This window comes from Maylandia zebra, linkage group LG3 (assembly GCF_041146795.1).
Source record: "Maylandia zebra isolate NMK-2024a linkage group LG3, Mzebra_GT3a, whole genome shotgun sequence".
In the NCBI taxonomy this organism is placed as follows: Eukaryota; Metazoa; Chordata; class Actinopteri; order Cichliformes; family Cichlidae; genus Maylandia; species Maylandia zebra.
This window is the reverse complement of record NC_135169.1, coordinates 31,822,551-31,846,097: the sequence shown is the minus strand read 5'-3', so window position 1 is coordinate 31,846,097 and position 23,547 is coordinate 31,822,551. Positions and strand designations below refer to the sequence as shown.

At 43.2% G+C, this 23,547-nt stretch overlaps 2 protein-coding genes across 2 annotated transcripts in view; one reads left to right on the top strand and one right to left on the bottom strand.

The window, feature by feature from the left end:
* The first annotated feature begins 1,310 nt into the window (after positions 1 to 1,310).
* Positions 1,311 to 14,452, top strand: zgc:101810 (actin-related protein 2-A). The gene is made up of 9 exons (XM_004570675.3): positions 1,311 to 1,503; positions 2,513 to 2,623; positions 10,571 to 10,729; positions 10,830 to 10,959; positions 11,084 to 11,220; positions 11,335 to 11,484; positions 11,570 to 11,715; positions 11,813 to 11,945; positions 12,612 to 14,452. Exons 1-9 carry the CDS (start codon positions 1,456 to 1,458, stop codon positions 12,780 to 12,782), a joined length of 1,185 nt encoding a protein of 394 aa, XP_004570732.1. The 5' UTR covers positions 1,311 to 1,455; the 3' UTR covers positions 12,783 to 14,452.
* A 1,431-nt stretch (positions 14,453 to 15,883) lies between these two features.
* rin1b (Ras and Rab interactor 1b) overlaps positions 15,884 to 23,547 on the bottom strand; it is a 43,587-nt gene continuing 35,923 nt past the window's right edge. The window contains exons 11-12 of the mRNA XM_004570674.3: positions 22,965 to 23,134; positions 15,884 to 17,991 (exon numbers count right to left, since the gene is read on the bottom strand). Of these exons, the coding sequence (XP_004570731.1) occupies positions 17,668 to 17,991; positions 22,965 to 23,134 (494 nt within the window). The 3' untranslated portion in view covers positions 15,884 to 17,667. The remainder of the gene's footprint in view (positions 17,992 to 22,964; positions 23,135 to 23,547) is intronic.

Here is a 23,547-nt window from a genome sequence, read left to right as displayed (position 1 = left end):
TTTTGCTGGGAAGATAAAGGCATTATGTTACACACATGTATGCTGCAGCCCAACAAAATGCCAAAACTTCTGCTTTTAGAGAGGAGCTCACAAATGCTCTTGATCAATTAGTCAAATGCAATTGATCTGCAGCACGTGGCTGATACCAGCCCTCTAAATTCCCATGAAAGCAGTGAGGGGGTACTGTGGAAATGGTCTTTTTCACATGACAGTTTATACAGCCATCTGTGATAGATAGATAGATAGATAGATAGATAGATAGATAGATAGATAGATAGATAGTTAGTTAGTTCTAGCTATCTCTTATAAGCTATAAGAGTTAGCTAGATAGTAGCCTATTAGCTAACTCTTATACTAACAGACACCATGCTAGCATAGGTTTCTGAAGAGAAAGGCACAATTCACAAATGTCTGCAGCTTCCATAAAAAAATATATATGTTGAAATGTTGTTTGGAGAGACTTACCTGACTTACCAGGAACAAATGCTGTCTGTCTTTCACAAAAAAGACTTGCTCCTCTGTAGATGAGGTTCTCAAACTAAACAAAGATGGCGGCCGGAAATAGACGGTTTTTTTTACCCTAAACCTATAAGAAGTTGAAAGTAGAAGCTAAGCAAGCTGCATGACGAGCAGAAAGGAGCCATGTCATTACAGGGATTACAAAACAAAGAAAAAAAGGTAAAATATTGAAACAGGTTTCTTCTGGCACTCACCCATAATTTGGATTCACGTTAAATGTTGTGAAATTGCTGAAAGTTGGGAAATTACAAATGATTTACTGTTTTTATCTTGTTATTAAAGATAACAACACAAATAGTCATTTAAACTATACCTTTTAATCATATGTTGCTCTGTAATTTCAGTTTAAAACTATGTCAGCACTGACAGAAAACATGCTGCTGCCATTCAAAAAGTTCTGCACCGTCAGGCTGTTATAGGTTAAAACTACTCAGATATTGGATGTGTAACTTTAAAAAAATGAACGAATGGTATATAGTACAACTTAATAAATATCAGACCTCCAACATATTGTATAGTATTATGCTACAAAGCAACAAAAACAAACAAACAACAAACAAACAGTTCTTTACCAACCTCGAAGTGAACATATACAGAAATGTTTCCTCAGCTGTGACTAAAGGACATTTAGAGGTAAGTGAAATGCAAAATGTGCAAAATGTCAGTCACATGTTTGTGTAAATTCCTCTTTTCTTATCTCATAACAACACAGTGTAGAATAGTTCTTCTTCCTGCCTGACCACAAAAATGGGTGTTGTCACGCTCAGTAATCCCACCCACACCAGAAGGAGCAGCAAAACAGACCTGTCACTTTTTAGCCACTGCTACACTTATGTGCAATCTTAGGGCTGCACATAACACACAATCGGCTGTGTGTCAGTGAGGTTCCTGTGCAGACGGGTGGGGGTATTTTGATTTTTGCAATATTAATTAAGAATGGACAGCCAGGGGAGGAAAGTGGTGGTCAGTGACAATGGGACAGGGGTAAGTCAAACAGTCATATTACCACATAGTCAGATATCCTGTTAACAGTGCTGGATGTTGTCTTTTATTTTTCTTTCCATTAGCATTTAGTTTTAGCGTGAAAAATATTACTAATCATGTTAACTGCATGTCTTTTTAAGATATCTTGATGCAAAGTAACCTTTTGCATCAAAATATCTTATTTGTTTTATTGTCAATCATCTGGATCATTTAATGGCAAATATGTGAAGAAGTCCTGGGTGTGAGACAAAGTGCACTGCTGTGTGATTCCACATCTGTCTGGACTTGTCACTCCTGCCTTCAGAATGCGCACACCACCATAAATGGCTGTGGTGCTTTGAAGTGAGCAGACATTGGACAAAAACCAGGAAGAGAGACTTATCAGAGGAGATAAAATCACAGAAGTGGCACTCAGTGGTTGATTTCCGGAGGAAGATGCGCATTGACAGACTTTACCTGCTGCAACCAGAAACAGTCATGTTTTTACCCCTGTTAGGAATGCATTGCATCCCTCCAGGCTAAGGAATGTGTGTCTGTGCCCACATGGACAAGTTAAGACAGTGTAGTAGGAGGAGTAGTTATAGCAGTTAGGAAAGCATGGGAAATTTGGTAAATCTATTGCTGTTTAAAGGCTGCGTAAAAAAAATAAAAATTATATATGTGTGTATATATATATATATATATATACACACACACACACATACATTTGGAAAGCAATGTGTGTGTGCTTTCCAAATGAGTGCCAGTAAACGTGATGAAATTGCTCTCGCCACTGTCTGTTAAATAAGAAACAATTTGTTAAATGCATTACAGTAATACACTCTAGGTCAGGTCCTTGGAGGCAGATTAATCCCAGCATCAGATTAAGAGGAACAAACCTGATTTATGAATGGAATTTTACCTGCACAAAAGGCTTTTAGTGCAAGAGTACAATTAATACGTTTAACCCTAATGCAGGGCTACACAAACACAAACTGGCTCTCAGTTTCATTTTCACATCCCTGTGCAGTTTGTCAAGTGTGGTTTTGCCGGCTCCAACTTCCCAAAGCACATCTTCCCGGCCCTGGTGGGCCGGCCAATCATACGATCATCCGCCAGAGTGGGCAACATCGAGATAAAGGTAAGATTGATGTAAATGAAAGGACTACACATGGGTCTTTCAGTTAACCTAAAGTCAGAATGGAGCATTAAAAAAAGATGAAATAAAGGGAAATGGGGAAATTACATCTACTGTGTGCAGAGTTCTATTAAAAGCAAACAGCATTAAAACCAGGTGAGTCATCCTGTTACAGTTTAGTGCTCTATTGAGAAACCTGGTGTCGAAGCATTACAGCATTCCCAAGAAGGATAAGGGGCCCTGCAACACTACAAAAACTACTACTAAGAACATAATAAATAGCCAAAACATAGACTACAACCACAATGGTCCCACCCAGTAACCCACAGGACTCTCAAGGTCCACGTCTAGAAAAGTCAGAGCTTTTCTGGCAGCAATACAGGGACCTGCACTATATTACTCAGGTGGTTTTAATGTTCGAGATGGCACAGTGGTGTCTGGAGCCTCTGAATGTGGAGTGTTTGTTACCCCAGTGCCAGATTGGTGGCATATCCAGGGTGTACCCTGTGTCCCACCATGTGACAACTAAGATAGGTTCCAGCGACCTTTGACTCGATAAATGAAAGAAATTGTATGGTTTTAATGCTGCAGCTGATTGGTGTAGCCATCTATAAGATCTAGATACACATCCTGAGACTTGATCATCTGTATCTCTGGTTCTCATCAACTTCCTGTGTCTCAGCTTAAAGCGTCTTAGAAGTGCACACCTGTTTCTTTTTTTTTGTTGTCGCTCACAGTTCATGTGGTTTCTTTCTTTCTCTTGTCTTTCACTGCTGTGGTCACCTACTTCCCCACTCACCTACAAACAACACCCTCTATTTCTCCATATTTTCACAACACGATCACGCAAACACATCAGCTCAACGGCAGCACATTCACAACAGCCTCACAGCACGCACAGACTTGCAGGACACATAAGCAAGCCACGCTTGTTCATATTAGTGAATATTCACACACATAGTCAGACTTATGGAGTCTCTCACCACACTTCTTTCTCTCTTTCTATTTATAAACAAGGGATGTTTCCATATTCTCTCCACCTGTCTAAACGAAACACCCAGCATACATCATTAGACATACACGCACAATTAAGGGCATGCTGAGGTTTGTCACATGGAATGTAAATGGAGCTGGCACCAGAGGAAAGAGGTTAAAAATATTTAACCAGCTTAAAAAACTACAGGCAGATGTTGTTTTATTACAAGAAACTCACAGACCTGTCACAGGTTTAAACGAACTTAAAACACCTGAGTTTCCTAACGTGTTTGCAGCCGGTTATAATTCTAGACAACGGGGAGTAGCAATTTTAATACATAAAAATGTTAATTTTACAGTACTCGATACAGTTATAGATCCAGAGGGTAGATTTCTAATTATTAAACTATCAATATTGAACAAAAAACTATGTATTGTTAGTATATATGGTCCAAATGTTGATGAACCCTCATTCTTCCACGGTTTTTTTAGTGCACTCTCTGAACACCTTGATTGCACACTCATTCTTGGCGGTGACCTCAACCTTGGACTAAATGAAGAAATGGATAGGCTCAACACAACAGGAACTCAGCGTAATTGGCAGTCCACAAATATAATCAAACAGTATATGAACGACTTTGGTCTTTGCGATGCATGGCGCTCTCTTCACCCCACCAGTAAGGAATATACTTTTTTCTCGCATGTTCATCACTCTTACTCTCGTCTGGATTATTTTTTGGTCAGCAGCTCACTGCTGTGTGACATTTCAGACACTGAGATTCATCCTATAGCTGTCAGCGATCATGCTCCTGTATCTTTAACACTAATGCACAAGAATAATACTACGCCAAGTAAAAACTGGAGATTTAATATATCACTACTTAAAGATGAAGACTTTATTAAATACTTTAAAAAGGAATGGACTTCATATTTAGACTTTAATGACACTCCCGGAATATCTGCTTCTGTTCTATGGGAAGCAGGGAAAGCTGTGATGAGAGGTAAAATAATTTCTTTCTCATCACACAAAAAGAAAGAAGAAAACAAAAATATTCAGGAATTAGAAAAAAACATCAAAACACTAGAAGAAGCCTACGCGTCCCACCAAGATCAGGAAACATTGAACAAAATATGCAAAACAAAACTAGAATTAAATGAAACTATTAATAAAAAAACACAATTCCTTATACAAAGACTTCGCTTGCAGAATTTTGAACACAGTAACAAATCAGGTCGATTTCTAGCTAACCAGCTAAAAATAAATAAAGAAAAAATAACTATATGTGCTGCTAAAGATTTATCGGGGAACACAATATATGATCCTGGAAGAATAAACAACATTTTTAGGGATTTCTATGAAACTTTATACTCACCACAAATAAACCCATCTAAAAATGAAATTGATCTGTTTCTTGACAACGTAACTCTTCCAAAATTACTAGACAGTCAAGCAATGGAACTGGATTCGCCACTGACGCCAAGTGAACTCCAGGAAGCCCTGATAAGTATGCCCAATAATAAGGCTCCAGGTCCAGACGGCTTCCCTGCAGAATTCTACAAAGAATTCTGGACAATTTTGGCACCAGTATTCCACAGCATGTTGCAGGAAATCGAGGAAAAGGGCAGACTACCACCAAATATGAATTCTGCCAACATTAGTCTCCTGCTAAAACCAGGCAAAGACCCTTTATTTCCCTCAAGCTATCGTCCAATTTCTCTTTTAAATGTAGACCTTAAAATAATCTGCAAAGCTCTCTCAAAGAGATTAGAGAAAATGACCCCCCTCTTAATTCATCCTGACCAAACTGGTTTCATAAAAGGTCGGCACTCCTCAACAAACACTCGTAGATTACTTAATTTAATAGACTACTCATACGATAAAAACATCGAAACCATAATATTATCTCTAGATGCAGAAAAAGCATTTGACAGAGTTAACTGGAAATTTTTATTCGCAACTTTACACAAATTTGGTTTTGGAAACTCTTTCATAAACTGGATAAGAATATTATACAATTCCCCAACGGCTCGTATCAGAACAAATGACCAGACATCCTCCAGCTTCTGTCTCCTGAGGGGCACCAGACAGGGATGCCCACTCTCCCCCTCACTTTTTGCAATTTTTATCGAACCTCTAGCAGCAGCATTTAGACAGGCTACAACAATTAAGGGCATAACATGTAAGAACATAGAACATAAAATCAGTCTCTATGCGGATGATGTGTTGCTTTTTCTGCAAAACACACAAACCAACCTCTCTGAGGTAATTACTTTAATAAACTGGTTTTCAAGAGTTTCAGATTATTCAATTAACTGGCCAAAATCTACAGTTCTCCCCATTAACTGCTCCTTCCATAATTCTTCCTCTGCCCCACTGCAATCCGGAAATATTAAATATTTAGGTATTAATGTCTCTCCTAAGCTTTCAGACTTAACTAAACTAAACTACATCCCACTTCTAAAGAAAGTAGAAGGCGATCTGACTAGATGGAAATCTTTACCCATATCACTCATGGGAAGGGTCGCCACTATAAAAATGATGATCTTGCCAAAAATAAATTACTTATTTTTGATGATCCCTAACAAACCATCACAAGATTGGTTCAGATCTCTGGATTCATATATTTCCAAATTCCTTTGGAAAGATAAACCCCCGCGTATTAGCTTAAAAACGCTACAAAGAACCAAGGATAGAGGAGGATTAGATCTGCCTAATTTTCACCAATACTTCTTAGCCAACAGGCTTCAGTTCATCTCAGAATGGTTAAAACATACCTTCTTAGTTGAGCCCTGGCTAGATGTTGAACAGGCACTATGCAAGGATCTAGAGATCTCAGACCTACCATTTATTAGCTCAAACATCAAAAGACATGAATGCTTTAAAAGCATCAACATCAGCTCTTCTCTGACAGCATGGTGGGAGTTTCTAAAAATAACGGAGTCTTCATTAATCCCATGCAAACGTACACCTATCTGGAATAACCCTGACATATTACAAAACAATAATATGATTAATTTCCCAGAATGGAGTTGTAAAGGAATTAAATACTTAGAACATATATTAGAGGGAACAGAATTTATTCCATTTGACAGACTAGTTGAACAATATGGGATCAACAAGACAAGGTTTTTAGAATATCAACAAATTAAATCCATAGTAAAAAAGAAATTTAACCTCAGTCAAGTTGAATTACAAACACCACTAAGTGCGGCACATTTTCTTACTCTTAAATCCCCCAAATTATTATCTAAAATATACAGAACACTTTCTAAATTAGATGAATCAATATCCCTTCCTACTGCAAAGTGGGAAGCAGATTTATCAGTCAACCTAGACCAAAACTTCTGGTCTCAGATTTGCTTAAAAACTTTCAAATTAATTAAAAATCCCAGTCTGCAATTAATACAATACAAAATACTTCATAGAGTGCACTATACAGGTCATCGGATGTTCAAGATGGGCTTTACATCTTCCAACAACTGCTCACACTGTCAAGGCAATACACCAGACAATTACATCCACGCTCTTTGGTTCTGTCCACCAGTGCAAAAGTTTTGGCGCGAGATATGTGAAGACTTATCAAAGTGTCTGAAATGTAACATTCCAACTTCCCCCTTAGTGTGTTTGTTGGGCAGCTTAGATAATGTCACTTCAGAAAAGAATATAGCCCATATGATCTTCACTGCCCTATGCATAGCCAAGAAAACAGTCCTCATGAACTGGAAAAATAAAAATAATCTTAATTCTAACCAATATAGAAATTATCTATTAGATTACATTAGTCTTGACACAGCCTCTGCCACCACATTAGATCAATTGCTCTGGGCCCCTTTTATCAGCTCCATCACCTAGTAGGGGTGGGGGGGTCATAGTTTGGTCCCGCCTTCACTGTTGTGATTGGTGAGGGGGTAGGGACAGGCTTAGGGCGCCGGGGGGTTCCCCGGAGGCATCTTCCTTGGGGGGCTCAACCCGGGGTAGCGGTCACGTCCGGTTGGGGGCTCTGTTGGCTCTCAGGTGACTGTTTCCTCGCGGCTGCGTGCAGCGGGGCTAGGAGAGGGTCTGTGCTGACGGACGTGGGTTACTGACCTGGCAACCTGGCTGCCCCTGGGTGGGTCCGGGATGGGCGTGAGGTTCTGGGGGCGCTCCGTCTCTGGGCTGGGGCCCGGGCCGGGCCTCGGGGGCTTGGGTCCTGGTTGGTGTGTTGCCGGGGTTGTGGGCGGGTGGGTGCATGGGGGCCCGGCCCTGGAGCAGGGTGCCGCCGGTGCGTCGAGCCGCCTGGGGGGCTCTTCATCTGGTGGGGGGGATGGTCACATCTTGCAGGAGCTTTCTTCTCTTCAGGAACTCTCTGCAGGAGGGGGAGATACAGGAGAGGTGGAGGAAGATCTCAGCCTGGGCGTTTACCGTCTTATGTAGTCTGGAAGATGTGTGGATGGTGGGGTGGGTGCAGTTTTCTCTGTGGTGGGGTTGGGTGGACTGTCCAGGGCTCTGTGGAGCTGGAGGGCGCTACTGCACTGGGCCCCGGTCTGATGGGCCTGGGCCCCCCTTCCCTGGCGGGTCGCGGAGGGTGGGAGTGCCTACTGGGGTCAGCGGGGGAGCTGGCCCCAGGGAGGGGTCACCTGCCCCTCCCTTCCTTCCCTCCCCATCTCCAGCTGCCTCCCTCTTCCCGCTCCTCCACAACCACCCACACATGCAGGGCCTTGGAGTGGGGGTATGTCACCAGGGTGCAGAGGAGGCTACCCCCCCCCCCCCCCCCCCCCCCCCTGTCCCCTTCTGGCTGCCTCTGCCTCAATTTTATCCCACAACTTAGACATTCACATTATTCACACTCTCATTACACATACATATAGGATCTTGGGGGTGGGCACAATCACGGAGTCCAAGTCACCATCAGGGTGTATACCTCACCCCTGACGTCGTTGCCCACCTCTCAATTTTAAATACACTTAGTCATTGAGGGCTAGCAGGAGGGACCATGCGCTTACCTGCTGCTCCATGGCAGGTAGCTCCATGCCCTCCTGGGTTTTAATTGCACCTTAGAACACATATGCATCAACACTACAATGAGCGGGTGGAGGGAGGTTTGGAGTCTTCTCCCACCCCCATTCTCTGCGGCCTGCTGGAGCGGGAGGGCTAGTAGGAGGAGTTGGCCGTCCGACTGCGGTCTGGGGTGTGGGGCCTCCCTGCTGCTGCGGAGTCGGGGTGGTCTGCCTCTCCCCACCGCAGGGAAAAGGGTAACACCACCTGGGTCTGGGTGCAATTCCCCCCTCCAGGGGCAAGGGTACCTAGACCCGGTTTGTAGAGTACGCTTGGGGAGTGTGATTGTGTGTACAGCGTCTCTTTATGTCTGTCTCCACGTTGGTTGAGTGTGGAGTGAGTGCATATGAGAGCATGAGGATGGGAATGGATGTTTGTGTCTGTGTGTGCCTGTATGTCTGTGTCTATATGTCAGGTTGGGTATCAGACGCCACCTCTCTGGGGACACCTCAGGCCCTCCAAGGTTTGGAGGCCTATCTCCACCCACCACCACTTCCCCTGCCGGTGGCGGACTCCCTCAGGTGTCGGTGTGTTGGTGGTTCTTTGTGTCTGGGGGTGGGCGTCCGGGTACACACCGGCTCACTCCTTGGCGGCCGCTTGTCGGGGCCTGGGGCCTGGGGCTCGCTCGGGCCCCCTTTGGAGGTGGGGTGCCCCCGGCCTCTCGGCCTGGGGCTCGGTCACTCAGGCGCAGCTGGGGGCCGGCGGAGCTCACGGGCGCGTCACTGCAACTCCCCCTGACTTCTGCTCCGCGGCTGCTGGGCGAGCCCTCATCTGGGACTCTCCTCAGCTCTTACTGGAACAGTGGCGCGGCTGCCCCTCTGTTGGTCTTCCATGGTCTCTTGTGTTCTGGGGGCCTCTGGATGTCTGGAGTTTTGATCTCCTCCATACCCGCTTCACACCCTGGAGGACGGGGCTGTGGCCCCCCCACACCCTCTAGCAGATCATTACATGAAGGAACCTTTGGAATGCAAGCATGCTGATCCACACAGGTATGCACACATGGGTATTCACAGACGCGGACTAAAGCTTTCTTGGCTGCTACCTCAAAGCACACTGTGCGCTGTCTATCTTGCGTGCTGCACAATATCGTTTATTATTTAGTAAATATTGATATCTATGGCTAGCTAGTTTATTGTGATGGTGCTTTGTTTTCTCTATTATTATGTTGCTCTTTGTTGTTTGCTGTCTCCTCTGTTTGTTTTTTCTGTTTTTTTTTTTTTTTTCTCCATACAGGTGACCCAGGAGTTCTTTTTTTTTTTTTCTCTCTCTCTTCCCCCCCCTTCTCACCGTCTCTTCTCCCCTTTGGTTTTCTTTCTTTCTCTCCCCCTCTTTCTCTCATTCATTCCCCCTGTCCTATTTATTAAAAAAAAAAAAAAAAAAAAAAAAAAAAAAATGACAAAGGATGAACTGAAGCTCTGCCATCACGTAATGTCGCATACTGCTGTTTCTGATGTCATTTAGAAAAAAAAAAAAAAAAAAAAAAAAGAAGTGCACACCTGCTAGCTTCCTAAGATGCTGAGACTGTTGAGTTCATAGACTCGTGTAACCTGAGATCATTCAGACCTTTTAACCTGATAATCCCTGCAGGATCGGAGCAGAGAAAGCATGAAAAGGTCATTGGTACAAATAAATAAGTAAACAAATTAAGGCAAGCTGTTGTGTAATAAACATCACATTTTCATAGATTTTTTATTTAGTGTTCACTTGAAACACCAGGTTTCCCAGGATAGCTGTCTTATATTTGTACTTGTGTATGGATGTGCATGTTTGTAACTTAATATTTTATACAGTATATTTAAAACGTTTCAACAGAAACAACAAAAATCAAACTGATGCTTTTTTATTATTATTTATTAAACCTATACTTTGTTGTAGGTCAGACAAAGAAGAGCAAAAACAAAACCATTAATATTTCCTGTCCCTGTCATCTTTTCCACCAGGACCTAATGGTGGGAGAAGAGGCCAGCGAGTGTCGCTCCATGCTAGAGATGTCCTACCCCATGGAGAATGGCATGGTGCGCTGCTGGGAGGACATGCTCCACCTGTGGGACTACACCTTTGGCTCAGAATGCCTGGACATCAACCCAAAAGAATGCAAGGTATGAACCCGTGTAAGACAGACAAAGACGGAAATGAATGGGAAAAAAAACTGTACAAGGACTAGATTATTATTGAGTTTGTGTATGTTTTCTATCCAAGATCCTACTGACTGAGCCGCCCATGAACCCAACCAAAAACCGCGAGAAAATCGCTGAAATCATGTTTGAGAAGTACCAGTTCTACGGCATCTACGTGGCCATCCAGGCCGTGCTCACTCTGTACGCTCAGGGTGAGAGGGCGCGACACGCTGCACAAAAATAAAGGGTTTAAATCCTGACCTGCTGTTAACGGTGCAATTGACTGGATATTTGGTCAGTTTTAACTCCCGCTTTGTTAAATGACTCTGTCCACAGGTTTGCTTACCGGTGTTGTAGTTGACTCAGGAGACGGCGTCACCCACATCTGTCCAGTGTACGAGGGCTTCTCTTTGCCCCACCTTACACGCAGGCTGGACATCGCAGGACGTGATGTCACACGCTACCTCATTAAGGTGAGCTGGAAAGATCAGTGATCGGGCAAAGAGTTGGGTTTTTTTTAGTGTAAGGAAAGTATATGTACAATTTCACAGCAAACATATGTGTGAAAAAAATGTTCTTCCCATCAGCTCCTGCTACTTCGCGGCTACGCCTTCAACCACACTGCTGACTTTGAGACCGTGCGCATGCTGAAGGAGAAGCTCTGCTATGTGGCATACAACATTGAGCAAGAGCAGCATTTGGCCACAGAGACCACTTACCTGGTGGAGACATTCACAGTACGTTGGAGCAAGCTTTAATTTATTCTGCCTCCTAAAGTCGAGAAATGGCAGAAAAAATAACCGATTCCTCTCATTTGTGCAGCTTCCTGATGGCAGGCAGGTGAAGGTGGGCGGAGAACGATTCGGGGCTCCTGAAGCTCTTTTCCAGCCTCATCTCATCAACGTGGAGGGAGCTGGAGTAGCCGAGCTGCTGTTTAACACCATCCAGGCTGCAGACATTGACCTCAGGTCCAATCCTCCTCCCTCACTTTTCTCTAATTAATGAAGCTGAACTACTGCAAACACGCCTTGATCAGGTCCGTCTCTCGTCTGCTTTCCCATCCAGGGCCGACTTCTATAAGCACATTGTTCTGTCCGGGGGGACCACCATGTACCCGGGCCTCCCATCCAGGCTCGAGAGGGAGATCAAGCAGCTCTACCTGGAAAGAGTGCTCAAGGGAGACACTGAGAAACTATCAGTAAGAGCTTTCATATTAATGTCAGTAGAGAATGGATTCGATTAAGAGCCTGTAAGGCGTTCTTCAGTGCATTTGCATAAATATAATGTTACTGATGATCAGTGTCATCTGTATCATGAGCTGACGAAATGTTTATAGAATACATTTTCCAGTTATTTAATAAATGTCACCAGGCATTCATATAGATGCTCTGTTTTATTCACTGAACCTGAGGGCTACTTGCATGCAGGTTTTTCCACAGCAGGTCCAGTTTGGCTGTGATATTAACTCTCTGAATTTAAATATCTTTATGAGTTAAAAGTTTAGAAAAAGCTCAGTTTGAATTCCACATTTGACGCTCTGCAACATTTAAGGTTATGTTATCTCTTTTTCTTTGTATTAAAAATAAGTTTGGGCTATTTTATTACAAATACCAAAATGCATTTACTTTTTGTTGTTTTAAAGCCAAACCAATAAAGTGTGACATTTGTCATATTAATTAAATACATATCTAGAAATTGAAAGTTTATTTTGTTAACCTCATTACTGAGGTCGTTTCTCTTTTAGCAGTTTTCTTCGTAGCAGCACAGAATATAAAAAAAGGCTTAAAGGAAAGAATTGTTGTACTTATATATCAGGGCTCTGTGTTTTAATGACCTCTCCTGACTTTTCTCTTCACCCTTGCAGAAGTTCAAGATCCGAATCGAGGACCCTCCCAGGAGAAAACACATGGTGTTCATGGGCGGTGCTGTGCTGGCTAACATCATGAAAGACAAAGAATCCTTCTGGATGACTAGACAAGAATACCAGGAGAAAGGCCTGGGAGTGCTGCAGAAGCTGGGAGGTGGAGTCAGATAAAATAAAACTGAGTTAAACAGAATTTTAAAAACACAAATTAAAAATGAGGAAAATATGAACTAGGTTTTGTACTTTTAAATATTAACTCCGTACCTCTCACAGTCTCATCTCTATTCAAAACAGTTTTAACTGAGCAAAATTACAAGTTTTATCATTAAAAACACAATTTAGGTTTTTTCAGCTTCTACATACTATTCTAAATATAACAGTTTTTTGGACGGTGTAGGTGCTCGCTTATCCAGGTCATGTTCTTTGGACCGTTTGATGAAACTTTGATGACTAAAGTTAAAAAATTTCAGGAATTTATTTGTTGCATTAATAGCAAGTTTATGTTTTATTTAACCTTTTTAAAACTAATAGATCTGTGCTTCAGTACTGTGCAAAAGTTTTGAGTCACCCTTCATTTTTTTATATGTTACTGAAAAAATGGAAATAGATCCAGCAATGTATTGAAACATGTGCAAATGTATATACAAACTCAGAAAAGGAGGCCAAAACAAAGTATTAAAGTTCTATAAGGCTTGAAAGTCAACATTTGGTGTGACCACCTTTATTCTTCAGCACAGTCTGAACATGCCAGTCACATGCCTCCCTGAAAGGAAGTCTTTGAAAAACCTTTAGAAAGTCTGGAGGACTATTGTTGAAGACCATTTTAAAAAATACAGAAAAAAACTTAACATTTTATCTTAACTGAGACCTAATTTATTCTTGTGCAATACTCACAAGGCTATTATAACACAAAAACATGAATATTTGGATAAAAATGACGTAAATGTAAAGCCGAAATTAAATGATTTTGTTAAACTCTATTACTAATTCATTTTGGGACTCCACATTATGCCAACCAAACAGTAACCTGTTTGCTACTGTTTCTTAGAAATATTTGTCAGTAAAGTTTACTCGCTAAACTTGATTTAATCAAAAATAGATTACAGTCAAAGATCTTCCTCAAACACAAAACTTGCCTAGTTTTTACTTTGGCTAGCTTGGCATCTAATCACAGGGATCCTCTTTTCTTTACTCTGTTTATATGGTTGGTGGTGTTAGCTTATTGTTATTATCAAAAGTTTAACTTTTATTATTGGCTCATATAAACTATTAGTTTAGGTCTTTTGTGCTTTTTTCCCTGCACTTTAATCTTAGTTTTGGTTGATGTACATTATTATTATTATTATTAGTGGCAGCCTCCCGAGGGTTCCTGGTTGTTCCTCCCTTTGTGTTTCCTTACTCCTGACTTGTTCAGTGTGTATGCGGGTCTGTGTAGGTCTCTGGGGTTATTTTTATCTGTTTAACTGTGAATGTTAGTATAGCTTCCAGTCTGCCCTCCCCAAAGCCCCGACTGTGACTGATTGTGTGTTACTCTCACCTGCATCTCGTTCCTCACCTGTTTGTCACTTCTCAGTGTATTTATAGTTTGGCCTTTGTTATAACACCTGTGTTTCCGCCCTTTGGTGCTGCTCATTTTGCCTCGGTCCCAGTTTGATTCCTGATTTGTTGCTCCTCCCGTTCTGAGAGATTCTTATTATTATCTGTAAAAATAAATGTTCAATGGACTGGCAAATACAGGCTGAACATTTGAATGTTCTGAGTGGAAAAAAAACCCTGTAAAGAATTTATCTGTGGGTTTGTTTGTTTTTGGTTTTTTTTAATAAATGTCAAACAGAATTGTTTTTTATTGTACATATTCCTTGCTGTAAGCAATGAAAAATGATGCAAAATGTGACCTGTTACTTCTCTCATATATATAATATTGGGTACATACACTGTCTTAACTGGGTACACCAGTTCAGCTGCTCATTGCTGCAAGTAACTAATCAGCCAATCAAATAGCAGCAAGCTAATGCATTCAGCTATATAGACATGATGAAGACAACCTGCAAAACTTCAAACTGAGCATCAGAATGAGGAAGAAATGTGACTTAAGTGGCTTTGAATGTGTCATGGTTGTTGGTCTGAGTATTTCAGAAACTGGTGATTTATTAGGATTTTCCCACAAAAACATCTCTGTGGTTTAAAGAGTACAGTCTGAAAAAAAAAGGAAAATATCCGGTGCGCAGCAGATCTCTGCGTAAAAATGTCTTGTTCAGGCCTGAAGTCAGAGAGGAATAGGCCAGATTGCTTAGTAAGTAAGTAAGTAAGGTATGCAGAAGCGCATCTCTGAATCCACAACACACTGGCCTTGGAAGCAGATGTGCTACATCAGCAGAAGGCCACACCGGGTGCCACTCCTGTCTGCTAAGAACACAAAACTGAGGCTACAATTCAAACTGGACAGCAGATGATGAGAAATGTGTTACCTAGTCTGATGTGTATCAAGCTCTGCTCTGACTTTTGGAAAGGAGGGTCAGAATTTGGAACAAACGTGGATTCATTAATGTTTCAGGCTCGAGGTGCATTAATGTGGGGGAACATTTTGTTGGCACACTTTGGGCTCCTTAGTACAAACTAAGCATCATTTAAACCCCACAGCCTGATGTTGACCATGTCCATCCCTTTATGGCCACAGTGCAGCATCTCCTTATTGCTGCTACACACCATGTCCCAAAGCTCAGATGAAACCGGTTTCTTGAACATGACAATGGGTCCACTGAACTCAAATGACCTCCACAGCCACGAGATCTCAGGCCGACAGAGCACTTTTGGGATGTGGATGAAGAGGAGATTCTCATCATGGATGAGCACCAACTGTGTGATGCTGTCATGTCAACATGGACCGACATTCCCGAGGAATCTGTGCCATGAAGTATTAAAGCAGCTCTGAAGGAAAACAGGGCTCCAACCTGGTACTAGTGACCAATGAGTGCAGATGTTAGTGCCTTTCATTTAAAAAATATAATTTAATCTTTTTTTCCATGAGACCTTTTAAATAACATGATAATAAATCCAAAAGCAGGACTTGGCTTAATGGGTTAATTAATGGATTAATACATGAATTACTAAATAGTCAATGATAAGTCTCAACACTCAAAGTCAGTAAGAAATTAATGTGAAGGTGTGAAATGACAGTGTTAGTATTTGCTGCCATCTGGTGGTTAAATCTGCACCCGTCAACACTCCCAACCCCACTCCAGCACTTCACTCACCGTAACCACACGGCGAACGGATATTGCAATTTTTTTTATTGCGATACTGAGTTACCTGACAAAATACAGTCATGTGTTTTTACACTGAAAAGAAATAGTGAGCTCTCACAATGAACACATGCTTCACGCACACATACACGCACACGTACACGCACACATACGCGCACGCCACATTCGCAGAACCTTCGCGTTAAAATGAAAAAAGCATGCAATAATGTTCAAAACACATCTCAAAACTGAACCTCCTCCCCTCCCCCGACTCGGCTGATCCAAAAACTCCAGAAATGTTGGAATGTCCACATGTTTAGGTTCGATATCTACCCAACAAATTCAACTATTCAAAGTTTTAAATACACACAATAATGATCATCGATAACGACACTGAGTCGAACAGTGAGTCGATAGTGATGACTTGCAGCAGGAAGTCACCAAGAGGCTGGCGACGTGCACATTTACATTCTACCAGTCGCCGCGAGGCTCCCGGTTTTATTGGTCAGACTGTCCTCTCAGTCCGCTTATAACAAAAAGAAAGAAAAACAGGCTCGGCCAACAGTAGAACTCAAAAGCGGTGAATCGAAACATGAAACGGATGCAGTTCTGAAAAGGAATAAACACTGAGAGAGATTTTAAATACATTCGCGAGTCATTCAGTAAAATCTGTTGTCCTGGTGTGTGGATGTGATGCGCTTCCGTCTTTTTTCTTCCCTCACTTGGTTTAAAAACAGAGAGAGATGATGCCTTTCTATCACTTCCCTCCTACTTGCCCATTACTCCACCTGCCAAAACCATTAAATAGAATACGCAAGCTGGGAGAAGAGCTTCTTCTTCTTCTTTGCTTTCCTTTTTTTTTCTCTTCAGGAAGTAAAAATAAAATAGTCTTTGTGGGGGAGCCTAAAAATAAACAGCTGATTTAAAGCTTCCCTCATGATTTCTTTCAAAGCAAACAGCTGTTGTGTCACAAGATGGCCTTTCTTTTATCTTCTTTTTTCGTCCCTTTGGTATTGAGGTTTGGTCGTGGCTATCACACATCTCCCCTTTTTTGTCACTGGGGTGGGGGGAAGGGAGGGAGGGGGGCACAGAAAGCCTCGTACCCCCACCTTTTAACAGCATAGTTCCATCCAGCAATCAATCTGCAGACATTTACACATAAAAGGAGCAACCCCCCCCAAAAAAGTAATAAAATATCCAATTTTCACCCAGAACTATACAGTGGAAGGGTTACATCACCGCGGTGGACTATTTGCCTTCTTGCGGCGCGCGCTCGCAGGAAGTGATTAGTTTCCAGGCAACAGTAGTCTCACAGAATTTGTCTTTGGATTCGAGCCTCTTCACATGTTTTTTTTTTGTTTTGTTTTTAATGATGTAATCGCTTCGTGGTATAACTCTGGGTTCATGTTTCAAATAACAACCAAAATCCATTTATTACACATTTTCCATTGTCACAAGCAGCACACTCCTTTACACTAGCAGCCACACTGAGTGGTACATGGTACAACTTTTTGGCAACACTCCCCTACGTTGGTCCTGCTCTGTTCTGCACGTCGGTCCATTTAGGGAAGAGTTTACCATTTGTTTGTTTGTTTGTTTGTTTTAAAGCTCTGCTCCTGGTCTGGAGAAGGGCTGCAGTTTGTCACGAAAAAGTCCCGACCCACGACGAGACACAACACACCGTCGGAGAGAGAAAAGAGACAGAACAAGAGAGAGAAAGAGAGAGAGAAAGCAAGAGCCACCATCCATCTCCTCCTCCTCCTTCCTTTCCTTCCTTCCTTCCTTCCTCCTCCTTCCTCCTCTATGCCTCCCACTCACTCCTCACACACCGACTCGCTCAGGTCCACGGCGCCACCCCTGGTGAGCCGCCGCATCTTGCTGAAGTCGTGGTCGGTCCTCAGGTAGGAGAGCGAGGGGCCTCCCTCGCTGTGGCTGGCCAGGTCCTGGGGCTGGGCCTGGGGCGGCAGGGCCCTCATCTCGCCGCCGCTGCGCCAGTACAGGGTGTATTGCTGCGGGTCGGACACTCCGAAGGTGGCGGCACACAGCTGCGCCAGGGCCTGGCTCGTCTCCCCGGCTCTCCACTGCAACGTCCGCACGGCGCTCCGCTCCCCGTCCTGGAACAGTATCCGAACGCACCTCTGGAGGCAGCGAGGGAGGGAGGAAGAGAGAAAGAGAGGGAGAGAGAGAAAAGGAGTGAATATATATACTGTATTTATGCAAAACACAGGTCAAGAGGCTTATGGAGTGAGGGCAAACGAGGGGGAGGAGAGAGATGGAGTCAGAGGAGGAGTGAGGACTGTATAAGCACGGGCTGATACGCTGCCACAATAAATGAGCCAAAAAAACCCAAAAATCAGAAAAAGGACGTTCATGAAAGAAAAATGCCTCTTAAACAAAGCTCCTGCTTCCCACACACAGCCGGCAGGTCCGAGAGCTTCACGCGAAAGCCATCTTCATGAAACTGCTCTGTTTTCCCCTGCTCTGCTTCATGTTACAGCTTCACTGACAAACTCCCGGCATAAATCCACTCGAGCGAGTCCACTTCCAAACTCAAATATCATCCATTAAACTCGCTCTGCTCTGGTGCTCTGCTGAAGTCCCCCCCCCCTCTCCTCCACCACCGCCACCACTCAGCAGACACAAACTTTTTTCACATTTTCCACAGAGCAAAAAGCGAGCAAACCCAAAACTAACAGGTCTATCGCAACAATCGCTGCTCTTCAGGCACTTGAGCCATTACATAATGTCAGATTCGACCACCTACAGACGCCCTCACAACTCTCTGTAAAGCACACACACACACACACTGTGAAAACATGCTGGACATAATCCTTTTTACCAAACATCCAACCTTGAGAAACCAGGGAGAATCCTCTTCCCTGTCGCTCACGGAAACACACAAACAGACAAACCATCCAGCCTGCCTCCCTCAACACACACACACACCACAGACGAATAAGTGGCTTTTAAAAGAAGCAGAAAAAAAGAAAGAAAAAGCAGTCAGTAGCAAATATAATCAACAGGTCAGCCATTATCAGAACTTACAGAGTCACTGAGCTCCTCGCTGTCCGTGTGCATATTGTGTTTGCCTGCTTCGATGGGTAGATGCAGCTCAATAAATTTCATGTTATCTGACCGCCCACTTCTTCATAGCACTTGGCTCACTGATCCCCGCCTGTGTCAGTGGAAAATCTGGCTGCCGGGTGAGTTAGATCGGCTATTTGAAGCCAGGAGAGGAACCACGTGACGAGACAGAAACGTTGTGGATGACAATGCCTGTTTTCCATGGCATCTGGTGGACCGTTACACAAACGTGGGGCCAGCAGGATGATAATAGGAGAGTGTAGGTAAAAAGTCAGCGTGCGTGTGTGTTAGTGTGTGTGTGAGCGCGCATTAGTGCACGACCGGTCGTAAGCCAGCGGCCCCAGATCAGAGGATTACCTCTAAAAATGTCTAAAAACTAATCCCCCCAAATGAATTTGAAACGTGTTTGCACTCAGAAAACCAAAACAGGGAAATCCAGGTGTGCTCTTTCACCTCTGATTTAAAAACCGGCTTTCCAAAAACTCCAGCTCTGTCCCCGACTTCATCAAGAAGCTTCAGCGGTGATGCCCGAAATCAACTTTGAGTCAAATGTGGATCACTGCTCCTTTTTTTTCTACCCCACCTGCCAGAGTCACAGATAGAGGACAGTGTGATGTTGCTCAACACTGTGTTGCCATCAGTGTAATTAATGTGCTGTAATATCTGACCTCTTTGGATGGATTAGCACCTCTTTTTCGATGTCGCTTGCTTCTTTCGTGCAATTTTTATGTGCCAAAGCGCACTGTGACAGTTCTAAGCAGATGCTGGCCGCTCCAAGCTGCAAAGACCACACGTTTGATACGAGAGAGACTTTGATTGTTCTGCCAGAAGAAAAGAGATTTTAACTGGTGCCATCAAGCGATGATTTGCTTTGTTATTCTCTGACAGTCAAAGACGAAGCCAGGGTAGCCTGCTTCTGAGTGCAGCTTTGTGTTTAATCCATAAACGTGCAGAAAATGGTTAAAGCTATACTGCTGTCCAACACCAGCACTAGTCAAAGCAGCATGCAGAAGCTTTGCAGCTGCATGGAAACACTTGTCTTGGCCCTTGTATGAGATAAGCTAGAGTAGATCCAGAAAGTATTCACATTTACTAAACAAGCTATTTCTAGTAACTCTGTAATTATGCTGAAACTGCCAAACTGATAAATCAAACACACAGTTTCTTGGTGAAGGGGTGAAATCAAAACCCCAAAGTAGACTCCTCTGCAAATAGAACAAAACCTGCAGATTGAGAACATCTGAGTAAAAGATGTTCTGGTCTGATAGGCGGCATGGTGGAGTGGTGATTAGCACTGTTGCCTCACTGGGTTCGACCCCACCTGTGTGGCGTTTGCATGTTCTCTCCGGGTACTCTGGCTTCCTCCCACAGTCCAAAGAGATGCAGTTAGTGGGGTTAACGTAACTGATGATTCTAAGTTGCCCATAGGTGTGAATGTGAATAGCTGTCTGTCTCTCTGTGTTAGCCCTGCAGTCCGAGCATCCTGAACTGGAACCTTGATGGATAGATATTCTGTTCTGATGAGCCTTATAACCCCAAAAAACATTTAGAGAAAAAGATTGGGACAGGAGATAGTTGTCCTCCGATGTCTTCTTAAACCTGGAAATAGCAGCAGGACTGAGCGTGCAGGATGCAGGACATAAAATGTCCACATCCTTGCTGCGAATTAGACTTTTCCGTTCCTCTTCACCATCTACACTGCAGACTTCTCCCACAATTCCACCCAGTGCTTCCTGCAGAAGTTCTCTGATGACTCTGCAATAGTCGGCCTCATCACTGATGGGGACGACAAGGAGTACAGAGGTCTGACCCAAGACTTTGTGGACTGGTGCCAGCTGAACTACCTCCAGATCAACGCCAGTAAAACCAAGGAACTGGTGGTAGACTTCCGCAGGCACAAGCATTCTCCACTGCAACCACTGAACATCCAGGGTATGGACATTGAGGCTGTGGACAGCTACAGGTACCTTGGTGTTCATCTGAACAACAGACTGGACTGGACTCATAACTCAGACGCCCTCTACAGGAAAGGGCAGAGCAGGCTGTACCTGCTGCGGAGACTCAGGTCGTTTGGAGTGGAGGGCCCACTCCTGAAGACCTTCTATGACTCTGTTGTGGCTTCTGCTATCTTTTATGGTGTGGTCTGCTGGGGCGGCAGCATCTCTGCTGGGGACAGGAAGAGACTGAACAGGGTGATCCGAAGGGCCAGCTCTGTTCTAGGATGCCCTCTGGACCCAGTGGAGGTGGTGAGTGACAGGAGAACGGCGGCTAAGCTGTCATCCCTGTTGGACAACATCTCCCACCCCATGCACCAGACTGTGACAGCACTGAGCAGCTCCTTCAGTGGGAGACTGCGGCACCCACGGTGTGGGACGGAAAGATTTCGCAGGTCTTTCCTCCCCACTGCTGTCAGACTTCACAACAAAGACTTTAACTGATCAAGCACACACATCCATACATATGCAATAATACTAAGTGCAATAATCCTTTCTGTCATCGTTGTATTTTTACTCAGTTGTATATAGTATTTATATTTGTATTCTATTTTTATCTTATTGTATATTTATTTTATTTTATTCTACTGTATATAGTATTTTATTTTATTCTATTCTGTACAGTTGTGTACTGTATTTATTCTTATTGTATTCTAATTTTTGCCTCATAACTTTTGCGCTGTCCACTTCCTGCTGTGACAAAACAAATTTCCCACGTGTGGGACTAATAAAGGTTATCTTATCTTATCTTACTTCAAGCAGCTCCTACAATTACTTCCTCTTTCTTACAATCTAAGACGTGCTGGTGAGCGCGCAGGGGATAGACTGTTTAATACCCAAGTCTGATGCTTTGCTTCTTACACTGGGCAGCTGTAGCTCAGGTGTTACAGCAGGTCCAATCAGAAGGTCAATGGGTTAATCTCTGACTGCTCCAGGCCACATGTCTAAGTATCCTTGGTTAAGATACCAAACCCCGTGCTGACACCCCTAAAACCCCCTTGAATCCATCCGTTGGAGTGTCAGCGTGTGTGAAATGGTGGATGTCCAGGAAACGCCAGGCACTGCTTGGAAATAGCATCAATCTGAGGGAAAGGCAGACTGATCAGAGCAGAGAGACGGAGATAAACCACCTGACAAACAGGCGACGGTTCACCTTTTTAGCATGACAGTGACTTGAAGCTAATAACCAAACAGCCACTCTGGAGTGGCCTCAAAGCAGCTCTCTGCCTGTCGCTAAGTGACCCCATCAAATCCCAGACTTAAACGCCACAAAACATCAGTCGAGAGGTCTGAATAGGCGCCTTGCATCCCATCAGGCTGAGAAAATCTGCCAAGAAGTATAGAATAAAATAAAAGCTTACTTTGGCTGCTCCCTAATTCCCAACAGGGTGCCACAGCAGGGTAGCTCTGCGTGTTTAATTTGGCACATTTTCTTTATGCCAGATGCCCCTACTGATTCAACCTCAAAGGGATTTGCATCTCCTCCTGGGATCAAACCAGAGATCTTCTGCTTGTTGGGCAAACGTGCAAACCACTACATTATGGAGCCAGTCCAAGAAAAATGGAATAAAAGCCACACTTTTACAGGCTTGACCAGAGTTATCCAAGAAAGCTCAAAACTGTAAGGAGATTTCTGCAAAGCTACTGATTAGCATTAGTTTCTTTATCCATATTATCAGTTTAATCCAATTCCCTGCGTTTGTAATAACCTTCATGTAGAAAAACAGATTAAAGAAAGAAAAAAATAAGACATCCGCCTCACATGTGTTTGTTTTTCTTTTGATCGTCATTCATCCACCTGTAAGATTTAGTTTCGTGTCTTTAAACCGTTTCTGCCGTTAAGTCGTCCACACGGGCCAAAATATCCCATTAGAGTTGTCTCACTGCATAATAAGCAGCTGTCCACACATAAATCACCATTTCACACAAGAGAGGTTTGTGTGAAGGCTGTATACTACATTACTCCACAACAAACCCACATGTAATGCTACTAGGGCTTGTGCACTGCTACAATCGAAGCAGGCGGCGCCTACTTGGCTCTGCTGATTCTCTTTCTGTCTCTGGGCCTCTCGGCTCCGTCTGCAGCTCCACTCTTTCAGCGCTTCTTGGACCTCTGGCGTCAGGCAGCCCGAGAACGGCTGCTCCTTGTCCAGGCTCTGGATCAGATGCAGGCTGGCGTACACGCTGGTCAGGTAGTAGCCACCTGTAGGCGAAAAAGGTGTAGGAGGGAAAAAGAGTGTAAAAACAGGACTAAATCTTGCATCACATAGTACTTCCTCCTACTCTGTCCTTAAAAAGATTGTCTTAAACTTCACTGCCATGTTCTGCTTTCAAGAGATTTTTTTGTTATTTACTTCCTAAATTCACTTCCTACACTCTTCCTGTGTAAGTCAGAGGTACGAATTAATAATAGAGGATAATAATACAATAATAATGTAGTAATAGCTACCAAAATACAAATAAGACAGAGTAGATTATGAACAGTCAGTGCAATTTTAAGACAAAAAGCGAGTAAAATGTGAATCATCAAACGCAGATTTGTGGTAATATTTGAAAATGTGTATTTTTGAAACCAGGAAAAAAAAAATTAACTAGCTGTCATAAACCTTCATAATA

Coding starts and splice junctions, on each gene's coding strand:
- zgc:101810 (XM_004570675.3), top strand. CDS start 1,456: ATGGACAGCCAGGGGAGGAAAGTGGTGGTCAGTGACAATGGGACAGGG. Junction 10,960..11,083: donor GCTCACTCTGTACGCTCAGG/GTGAGAGGGCGC, acceptor CTCTGTCCACAG/GTTTGCTTACCGGTGTTGTA. Junction 11,485..11,569: donor ACCTGGTGGAGACATTCACA/GTACGTTGGAGC, acceptor TCATTTGTGCAG/CTTCCTGATGGCAGGCAGGT.